This window comes from Nothoprocta perdicaria, unplaced genomic scaffold (genome assembly GCF_003342845.1).
Source record: "Nothoprocta perdicaria isolate Ctin4 unplaced genomic scaffold, notPer1 scaffold_69, whole genome shotgun sequence".
Classification (NCBI taxonomy): Eukaryota; Metazoa; Chordata; class Aves; order Tinamiformes; family Tinamidae; genus Nothoprocta; species Nothoprocta perdicaria.
The window spans coordinates 1251946-1263120 of NW_020455965.1; the positions used below are offsets into that span (position 1 = coordinate 1251946).

The 11175-nt window shown below is 45.2% G+C and overlaps 1 protein-coding gene across 1 annotated transcript in view; it reads right to left on the reverse strand.

Moving 5' to 3' along the window:
* Positions 1–211: 211 nt before the first annotated feature.
* Positions 212–11175, reverse strand: part of EVL (Enah/Vasp-like) — a 113417-nt gene continuing 102453 nt past the window's right edge. The window contains 9 exon segments of the mRNA XM_026050444.1: positions 212–724; positions 1782–1839; positions 2219–2285; positions 4263–4325; positions 4425–4491; positions 5859–5925; positions 7679–7739; positions 10583–10704; positions 11066–11175. The exon segment at positions 11066–11175 is cut by the window's right edge and continues 49 nt beyond it. Coding sequence (XP_025906229.1) covers positions 687–724; positions 1782–1839; positions 2219–2285; positions 4263–4325; positions 4425–4491; positions 5859–5925; positions 7679–7739; positions 10583–10704; positions 11066–11175 — 653 coding nt within the window. The 3' untranslated portion in view covers positions 212–686.

The following is an 11175-nucleotide window of genomic DNA, read 5'->3' on the forward strand; positions in this document are numbered from 1 at the left end:
GCGTTATCTTCCTCTCATCCTCCCCGGAGCTGGCAGTACCAGCAGGAAAACAAACCCAGGTGACCTGGACGTGCTAAACCCTAGGGGATTAATGAATCAAAGAAAAGCAGGGCCATGTGGACAATAAACAGTTTATTACCAATATGAACACAGATACTGTGATGCACCGACGTACCATTTTTTTTTTATATTGTGATAACTCTGAGACAAAGAACTTGTTGGCCGACAACTAACATGTCTCTGTTTCTTCTGGTGATGCCACAATACATTTCCGTTGGCAAAGGATCTTCATTTACATTGCAGACTACTAATAAAATTACTTTGAAGTAATCTATTAAAAGCAAATGGTTCACATGTGTTCTTATCTACTACTAAAAAGAAAGGTAATACATTTAAATAAGCAAATACAAAATACAAAAAAGGCTGACAAATCCAATGTGCAGTGTCAGATGAAATCTAAAAAATCCAGAAATTTAAAATTTAATATTCTTTAGATTAAGACTTTTAAAATGAAGCGAATCCAAGGCAGCAGCAAGCTTCAAAGTGTGCTGAGTCTGCTAATAAAAAGGGTATAAGAACAAAGACAGTGCCGGTGTCCTCTCTCACCATCTTGCATGACCTTGGTACACTCAGAAATGATCCGATCTTCCTAGCACTCTTAGTACCGTCCGAATGCTTTGCAATCATTATGTTGTACTGATTCTACTCAACTCCTGCCGTATGGCTAGAAAACCAAACCAGAAAGTTAATGCGTAAAGTTATACCCCGTGTGGCGGACAGCGCTAAGTAAAGAGGACGCAGAAAGTACACGCTGCTAAAAGGATGAGTGGAGGGCAAAGGATGAACAAGGGAAAGCTGTTTGCTTGCAGACTGCAGCACCGCCTTAAGAATTCGCGCCTGGGATTGACACGAATGTCTCCTTTTGCACTGGAATGGACTGGGGAGGCTCTGAGGGCCAAGCTGCGAGGACGGTAACGTGCAGGCGAGGGGCGGCTCAGCGGCAACGGCCCAGCTGTTCTGTGGGGTCTAGGGCACAGGGGCAGGGAATGGATTTTGGCTCTTTTACCGTTTCCTCTTTTTCTTCCCTCTTGTATGAATCTAAGATAGGAGTGAAATGCACGGACAAGCCTCTTCATGTGCTTTCATGTGGGCTGCAAATAGGTGTTTTGCAGTGTATTTCAGTAAAAGCAGTTTATGCGGCCTTGCCCAGAAAAACACACGTACTCATATGACACAGAGCAACTTCCAAAAAAACATGGATCCATTTATCAGTGCTCTTGCACTTTCATTGAGTTAGAAAAAGCAAGTGGCTACTTGGAAGGTCCTACCCAATGGATAGAGCGAAGGTCTGAGGTCACTGGCAGAGGATGCTCAGGGAAGATTTCTGGCAGCTTTGCCAAAACTGTCAGTTTGGTACCTCTGCCAGACTGTTTTGTACCTGAATGTCAGGCTGGTTATGAGTGATTTTGGGGATAAAGTGACATACAACTGGGCTACTGGCAGGCCCTCGTGTACGCTCCTGCCTCTGAGAAACACGGGACTGCATTTCTCACAGATTGGAAGTGAAAACGTTCTCAACAGCACACCAATAAAGGATGCAAATGCAGTGCAGTGATCACAGCTCACAGTGTCAAGGTAGACACTTGTTCTTCAAATGTGTAAATAAATCAGAGCTGCTCAAAAACATCTGGGAACACCAGAGACCTCTGCAGCTCCTGTCGTCTTATCTACAGGAAATTAATCACAAATATGAGAAAAATAATAATTTTTCTCTTTCTTACCATCAATTATCTCCTCTTTCACTTTGTGTAACTCTCTTACAACTTCCTCCAATATTTCCTGATGAGACAAAACACAAGTCAGCTGCTCAGAATTTCCTTCTAACTGGTGGAAGAAAAGGCAAGTTTAACCCGCTGGTGCTGTGTCCCCCACCTCCACTCACGATTAAAGCCTAGCCCTACTGACGGGTCTGTCTGCAGTCCCAGGACAAGGATGCAGAAGATGCTGGCGTATTTACTTGCATGTTTCTGTACAGACATTCTGATCCAACAGCAGTGAGATTGTGCCCTCCTGCTGCTCACCAACTAGCCCTCCTAATAGCACCTAGTTGCAGAGGAAATCAGAAGACTGAACAGCTGTTTTGCTTGTACAGCGCATGCATGGGGGAAAATGGGTAGCTCATCAAACTCTCCAAACGTGAAAGACCTTTTTTGCTCACCTGTTTCATACGATCAAAATCTAAGGCATCCATAGCCACATCGTTGCTGCTGCTCACTGGCTTCATCCTTGAGAAATGGAAACAGAGGATAAAAAAAAAAAGCGGGTCAGGTCTTTGCAACAGCTGCTACGCTCCACCCACCCAGATGAAGGAGATGAAATGCAGCCCGAAAGCGTGCGCTCTACTCCTGCAAATGCAGCATGGGAACGTGGGCTCTGTCCCTGCAAATGCAGCCCAGGAGCGTAGGCTCTGTCCCTGCAAATCCAGCTGGAAAGTGTGGGCTCTGCCTCTGCAAATCTGGCCCGAGAGTGTGGGCTCTGTCCCTGCAGATCCAGCCCCTGCGCTGCTCCCCGTGGTGCTTCCCAGGGAACCGGGAGGCAGCAGCGCTGTTCTCCCGCGCTCGGCCTCACCTGCCTTGCTGCACCCTACAAGCACTGGGCAGAGAGGGGGCTGCAAGGAAACCTCTACTTGCTCTTCTCCCAAGATGTCTTTAGGGTATAAGGACCAGTAACAATGCAATTTATCACAGCATTGGCAGGCTGCAAGATCAGTGTCTAGTTTTCTCTTTCCCACTCTGTTTTCTCTTTCAAGTAACTTTGCCATCATCTCTGGTCTGAAACTTGGGGCTGACCAAGACTTCACTGGTGCTATGGGCATGCTTGGGTCTTCTAGTCCTTTCTTGGGGAAATCTTTTGTGTTTCATATATTTTCACATTGAAGTTCGAAGTAAGAACAGATATAGATACCATGAAATGGAGTAGGAACAGAAACAGGCCACAGCTTTCAAACCCTGCTGCTCATCCCCCCCAGATCATCCAAGCAGGCCAATATACAGCACCATTCTGTGTGTGAAACTATGAACAGAGTTGTTCCACTGAACTCCTCCCCAAATGAATGGCATTATAGCTGATAGCTGGATTGCTGCTTTAAATAGCCCACGTTTCCCATTCCAATTTCCAAGGATAAATAAAGATCTTTTCTGTGTCTATTGGGAACTGTCACGTGTTTCCCAGAGCCATGGGGTCACACTGCTTTTAGGAGATGTGCAGAGACTACGTTTTGCTTTATTGACAGCAGTGCATCCCTCTGAATGCCAGGGCAGCGAATACCCCAGCAGCAGCAAACCTGTGCCATTGGTATCTGCCACTGGCAACTTTCTCTCTGCACACTATGGGCACTGTGGTACAAGCCATAATATTAAATAAAGATCATTTCTCTGCCCTAGGTGCAAACCTGAAGTTTACCTCCTTTTCCAGCCTGTCCTTCCCTCTTGGCATTGAGTCCTGCAGTGACACAAGGCGGACCTAGCCCAGGACCTCTCTGTTTAGCTGTCCAATATCAAACATTAATCTATGGGTAAGAACGGGGTGATCCTGCAGCTTGGCTGTTCTGACTGACAGAACTGCTGCATTTCTGCCTTAGGCTCCTCTGCCCTTAACAGCTGCCACCTTTTGTCCCTGGTGTTTTTGAGGGCCCTGTCTGGTGTCTGGGCCTTTTTACTGCTTGGTGCTCCTAGCAGTAAACAACTAGGACCTCAAACCCCTTCCTGTTCACTAAACTTAAACCCCTTCCTATTCACTAAGCTTTGCTTTCCTTTCCCAGGCACCCATGGCAGCTTCATGGAGCAGTAACTTCCATGGCCAAGTGCCAGAGCTTTTGGGACCACCGGTCTGCTATGTGCAGGGTTATCCCCAAACTGCTGTGGTTTGGGAGCAACAAAAGGATGCTCCAGAACGTGTCTTCCATGTGGCACAGCACCCTGCCAAGCCCGTGTCTCTATTCAAGCTCTTGCTTAAGCTACGTTCACTTCTGCGGTGCCTGGGCCTTCCTGAGCAGGGGCTGTTCCCACAGCAGAGCCTTTGCTGCCGCACATTTTGCTTGCACATCGTTCCAGCTGTTCCCAGGCCGACCTTGCGCAGCGACAGACAAAGCGGGTTGCAACAGAACGAGCAAAGACGTGACAGAGACGGCGGCCGGTGCCCAGTGATGTGACCTCCCAAAGGACAAGCCAAGACGGGTAAGAAGCCAGGCTGTTAGCCAGTACCTAGAAGACACGTGGGATTGTGTGGGGCTCTTAGCTTCACAGCTCTTCACCACTGATGGGTTTCTACAGCAATGGAATGAAAGGAGACGTGAGTTGTGCACATGCCATGGGGACAGCAGGGCTACCCAGGCCGCCGGCCGCTCGCCGGCGCGCGCAGCTCACCTGGAGAGCAACGAGGACACCGGCTTCTCAACAGAATTGCTCCTTTCCCATGGCTTCTTCCCAGAGTCTGGAAAACAAAAACAGCAAAACATTCTTTTTTTTTCTTAACAACAGAACTCCTGAAATACTGATCGTCTTTCAGTCAATGAGGATGAGTGGCTTAAAAAGAGCCAGGAAAGCAGGAGTGCTGAATGAGCAGGGATGTCTGCGTCTCTGAGAAAGCACTGGCAAAAATCTGTGCAGCCATCCCTTTAATGAGGGACCCAATAGTTAAATGCTACTAAAAGCAGATGAAACTGGAAAAGCAAGAGGAAGAGCACACAAATCACTTGCATTAAGACATGCAGACTAATTGCTGCAAGGCTTCTTTTGTTCAGTATAATATTTATTTATATTTTAATTTAAGAAGCCTTCTGTTTCTTGTCTGTATAGTTGGTAGAAAAAAAGTGGGTGTAACTGAGAGAAGGCAGGTGCAACCCCTGCTATGTAAATCTCCCGGGACTTTATTTGGCTTTATTTTCATTTCTAATTTTCAAAAGCTGCACCACATCTTGCTGTTGCAAACGTGTGCTCTCATCCCAATCCTCCCTCAAGAAAACTGTTCAAAATTAAGTGTTCTGTTACAGACACTTGAACAGCACCCAGCTTGTGTACAGGCACAAGGGTTTGTTTCTCTGTGAGGGCCTGAAAAGCTCTTTAGAAGAATTATGGGCATTCCTAGGAAATCTCTAGATCTTGTTTCTCATTTATGTGTATCTTTCTCCCGGCTTCTTCCCCTTCCTTGCACAGCAAGCAAATAATGGCTTTATTCCAAAAGGAAACTGGAATGGTTAAATGCTCATTCCCTTGGGACAGATTTCCTTTATTGTGTATGAAATTCAGGGCTGAGGCAAGAATGAATCTGACTGGCTTGCAGTTTATCAGAGGTACAATAATTTCCAATCAGCATAGGAAAAACATACATTAAGCGCTGCCTTAATTTCACTTACTCTTATAACTCAGCGCTGCCTTAATTTAATCTACTCTTATAACATTCAGGATGAGGCCTCCTGCAGCAAGCTGCCAGCTTCAGGAAGGATCATAGCTTAGGATGAAAACCGTAGCTCTTTAAATCAGGACAGCTACATTAGCAAAAGGGAAAGAATGGGGAGATTTGCTCATAGAGGAATCAGGTGCAGAGAAGACTGAGATGCTCAGTTACGTATCTGGGCCTATATAATTAGATTTTTTTTTAGCTGCTTTGTTTTTCTCTTAGTTATGAACAATATGAAGACAACACTTTGTGCTAAATACAGTTTTGGAAGCACTAGTGTTTTGGAACTGTTCTATTTGTTACTGCTCTGGCACTCCGAGGTTGGACACTACCCCCAGCTTCCTGTAGTGAGACACCAACTAGCTTGAGACACCTGAAACAGTAGTAGTCACATTTAATACCTGAAGAATTCTGCTGTTGCTGGGTGGGACCTCGTGTGACGGGTGAAGGAGAGGTGCTAGCATCGTCCTAGGAAGAGAAAAACAAGACGTTGATTGATTTTGGAGACGAACCACAGAGGCTTCTTCTGCTTTGGAGACCAGACAGAGCACAAGCTGGGCAGAAGCATGTTTAAACTTTGACCTGTCTCTGCCTCTTATATGAGAAAAATTCTCTTTTCATTTTTCACGGATGCTTTTCCACTAGAAACAGAATTGCTTTAATTCCTGTAACAAACCCAGACTGAATTCCCCCGATAAATGCTGGCTGCTGACGTATAAATACAAACCATCCATTTCCCAAATTTAGAGGTTCTCTGCAATTCAGAAATTGAGCCACCTCAAGAAATGGTAGGTCAGATCCTGGCCTTTTAGCCCAGGACAGCCACCGACCTCAGCGAGAGCAGGCAGGGTAACTTAATCTACTGATACTCCTACTAACTAGAAGATTAAACACCACATCACGGATTTGGCCTCTGCTATCTGGGACTTACTTAAGTGTGACAGAGCCCTGAACACTGACCCATATCTTCAACATGTCAGTGTCATTTAGCAGCCCTCAAAGCACACTCAGGCAAAGCACTACTTGTGTATGGTAAAATGACCTGCACAGAGTAGGGCAGAAGATGCCCCCACCACACAGTGTGCTCCGCCACACAAAACAAGCAGGTGCCTTTGAGAAACATCTGCCTGAACTGTTTGGTGTTACTGAAGGTTTGGGGATGCAAACCAGGTGCCCTGGAGCTAACCGACACCTTTCACCCCTGAAGGAATGGTTCAAAATGAGATTTGGGGCAAGATTAAGATTAATACTTGCACAGCAGAATCGAGGACTGAACAGGCAAATTCCGAGCTTGAAGGATCCCTTCAGGAACTCTCCCCAAATAGCCCCTTTCCTCCTTACACAGCACAAATGCTTACTCCTGCTCTGGCTACAGATCTTTCTGAATGGGGGGGTGGCCCCTGTTTTCTGAGTGGCTTTTCCCTGGGCAGCAGCAATCCCGCCTCCAGGGCAGTATCTCTGTGTGGCTGCTGTGCTGGATGGAGGATGCTCCATCCAAAAGCTGCATCAAATCCAAACCCTTGTGCAATTGCTTCTGCAGACAACACACACAGAGAAATGCATCAAAACTCCCCTCCTTTTGTCCAACTTCCATCTTGTTTTACAGTGTGTGTTATAAACACGCATTTTAACTTCTGACTGGTCTAGTGGTTAATCTACTGCTCCCCTTTCTGCCTCATCAGCACGTTTAAATGCAGCCTGGGCTCCAAAGGGAGCTGATTTTGCTTTGCTCGGAGCATGGCAACCCTAAGTTACCCTGTGAGGGTGACAGAGCCCTGGCACAGGCTGCCCAGGGCAGTTGTGCAGTCTCCTTCTCTGGAGATCTTCCAAATCCGCTTGGATGCAGCCCGTGCCACGTGCTCTGGGTGTCCCTGCTGGAGCAGGGTGGTTGGACTAAATGAACTCTAGAGGCCCCTTCCAAGCTTAACCATTCAATGATTCTGATTCTATGAAGAGACTACAGCATCCTAAAATATTCTGAGGAGACCATGAAAAAGCACCTAGGGATGTAGTGTGGACAGTATCTCACCTATGCTTAAGAGGGCCATTCTTGTTTCCAGTGTGCTCTCACTACAGCAGCTACATTTAACTGCTGGTTCCACACACAAACCCATTACTAAAGCAGCAGCAACCACCTGACACACACGTGAGCACGTGCAGGCCTTTTGCTTGCAGGGCAGCAGATTTGCGAGAGCACAACAGCAAGGAACCCTTCACTTACATTTTGGCTTTCCTCTTCCTTTCTGTCAGCTGGCTTGTCTGACTGCGACGCTGCTTTCCTCCTTTGCAAAGGAATAAGAAATAGGACACACAGTCAATGCTCTGAAAACACCTTCTGCAGCAGGCAACTCCACCTGAGGGCTGATTCATGCTCTGGTGGGAGTCCCTGTTTACGCCGTTCATCTTAGGGAATCTGACACAGATCGAATCTGTTTGGTTGTGTGGGATCTGGATGGCAGGGAGGAAGCCAAAACTTAGCATTATGAATCAGGGAGAAGGGCAATATTTTGAGGCAGTGTTTAACAGGATACAGGGATACAGCATAGCATGAAAAAATGTGACAAAGTGCAGTTGGACATAAAAATGGTAAGAAAGGGAAAACTTCTTTCTAAGGCTCAGGAACTGGTTTCTTCTGTAAGAAACCAAAACACTCCCAGGCTGCTCAGGCAGATATTTGAGTGAGGGACAAACTGCCTTTGTGGGCAGGTGCAATATAATTTTTATGGTTGTTTTATATCCCTCCTATGCACCCTGGAAGCATATTCTTTGTTTTCAAGCACTAAAGAAATGTGCCGCGTACTGATCCTCTGGACTTCTGATTTCCCACTCAAGATTATGGGGGAGCCACACCTCTACACTCCACATGCGTTGTGGCTGTGATGATCAAATCCACCTGCAAACTCTACCTTTCATAGGATTTTGTTTCTTAACACCAGTATGACAGATCTTTTATCTCACCTTGATTCTGAAGTGGAGAAAATTCATCCCATAGGAAAAATAAAAACAGGTCTCAAATGGATTTTAGAAAAACTTCTTAGTTAAAAAACCCTCCCAAGATGTCAAAGGATTTGTTTTTTAACAGACCGTTGGCAAAAGGAATGTCTCACTCTATTGACAAGTTGGATGATTTGATGGAAATTCAGCAAAAAAATAGACGAATAAAACACATGCATGTATTTACAGGACATGGTGCTTTCTGGGAATTTTTTATAGGCATTCAACTGCATTAATAATTAATTTTTTTTTGTACCAGATATAGTTTTTATCTTTAGTATAGTATCTTTACCTGAGAAACAAAATAACAGTTACAAGTTTGAGCCCTGAAAATATATTAGCCAGGGTGAGAGATCAATGTTAGATTATGTCTTCATTTTTGTCTTGCAACAAACTTAACTGGGTTAAAAATGACAGTGGTTTGTGAGGTAGGTCATTTTTTCTTGCAATTTGGTTCTGGAACAAACACCCACTCTCGTGGGGCACAATTGTTTGTAGTGCACAGGATTTTATATCTGAGCTCTCAGAGTCTCCTCATTCTCAGCACATGTTTTGTTGCTTCAAAAAGGATCCCTGAGATCATTGCTCAGTGATCTTTGTATCAAACATGCTCAGTTTAAAAATACTTTTTTTTCCCCCCTGACTGCCAGCTCTGTAGAAGTAACCTGAGACAGAGGGTCAAAGGTTTTGCAGTCAAGATGTTCTCCAAGTATCCGTTTTACAGCATGTCCAGATTGACACTTGTGTATTTTCAGTGGTGTCCATGGTTTTGTGAAACAGAACTTAGCAGATAATTCTGCTGATGGCAGAAACCTGGAGAAGGGATTTGCAACTCAGTTGACTCCTCAGTACTTGGCTGCACAGTGCTCACTCAAATAGATGTATTTTTGTTAAAATACTGAAGTGATTTGACCCTGAACAACTGAAGAATCTGGATGCTACTGCTGAAAGCCAGACATGTATATTGTAGACTGGAAACACAGACAAAGACATGGCCATTTGCAGGGATTTCTATATCCCTGCATACAAAGTGTCCATTTAGCCTGCATGTTTGAACAGTGAGTTACCCCAAAATCTAGTTACCAAACCTGACTTTGCTTATAGGCTTCTGCCAGTTCTGCTAGGTCAGTCTTGACATGTAGCAGCACAAAAAGGATCAGAAGTCAACCATTAAATAACTACTTTAATTAAAAGCTATTAAAACTATTTTAAGAAGACATAAAATTATACACTCGATGCTTTACACTGCTGGTTACTGTTTTTGCAGCTCTTTGTGTTTAGTTAATGCTTTCCAAAGGATTAAATCTATGACTGATGCTCAGATTTCCTTCTGAAGTGACCAGGAAGATAGCTGGAATCAGATCCACTGAAGAAGCTTTTTTTTTTTAACCTAGACAGCATCATTTAGGAACTTTATCACTGTGCACTACACAACTGTAACTACACTTCATCATCTTACTCATCCTTTTCTTTCACTAGTGGTGTAAAAAAGCCTGAAGAGGTAAAAATAAAAGATGTAACACCAGCAACGTATGAGTTACAATCCGATATAACATTATGGATGGAAATTGTGGGGGAAAGAGAAAGCAAAATTAATTGAAACAGAGTGGCTTTAAACTTCTCATAGCTTGATAAATCACAGCTCATCTTGGTGGAGAATAACTTGTTCAGACCGTATCGAGCGCACTAAAGATCAATAAGAATTTCTCTGCCAAGATGCTGTTCTGTTATTTCGCTTCTGAATATATTTATGGCCCCAACATCCTGGAAGTGCTGCATAAAAAATTATTTGTCTAAATTCCTTTCAATATTTTATTCTTCTAGAAGACAGTAACTTTGAAATAGATATGGTAGATGAGCAAAATCATAGAGGATACATTTATCACTGCCATGGAAGATTACCACTCCACAGGATGGGTGACAGCAGCTAAACCCTGTGCAGTATCACTGCTCTATCACCCATGTATTTGTATTAAATGCCAGGGGGCTCTGCCAAGCAACGCACACACAAGACCTGCCGAATTGCAAAGTGTCACTGAAGTGACCCGTTATTCATCGCAAACGACAATAACTTGTTCATCAATTTGCTGCTGATCTCATGCTGGGGGTTACTTGAAGTCTAAATACAAACCTTTTTGCCAGTAATTTATTCATTTCTTCCATGAGTCCCCCGCTGCCTCCTCCGCTACTTGTTCGATTGGCATCGCTCTTGGAAACCCCACTGGGACTGGACCCTCCTGAACCATCTTCTGGCTTAAGACAGAAAACAACACTGCGAGTCATAAAAGGAATTTAACTTCAGACTATGCCCTTAATGATCAATTTTTATAATTATCAGGAGCAGTGATCACAGCACAGACCAAAACCAGAGGCTGGCTGTGTTCTGCGCTGGAAAGGAGACCCACATAGCCCATCCAAACCTCCAAACCAGACCACGAGGATGAGGCAAACATACGGGCAGGCGCTGAGGAAAACCAGACCGCTCCTCGTTCACGACTGTATTTCCCAACCCTAGGTAGGGGCTGCAGCCCCCAACACACGAAGCCCCAGCAGTCCGAACTGCTTTTAGGCGCAGTCGGTTGAGCCGCTCAGCGCGCCCAGGCCGCGTCCTTACCCGCTGCACTCTCCGCAGTTTGGCACCAGCGAGGGCGGCCGCGAGCCCCGACACCGACGCGTCGTCCACGGCGGCCGCTTGGCCGGCGCCGGCCGGCAGCGGGGGCGGCG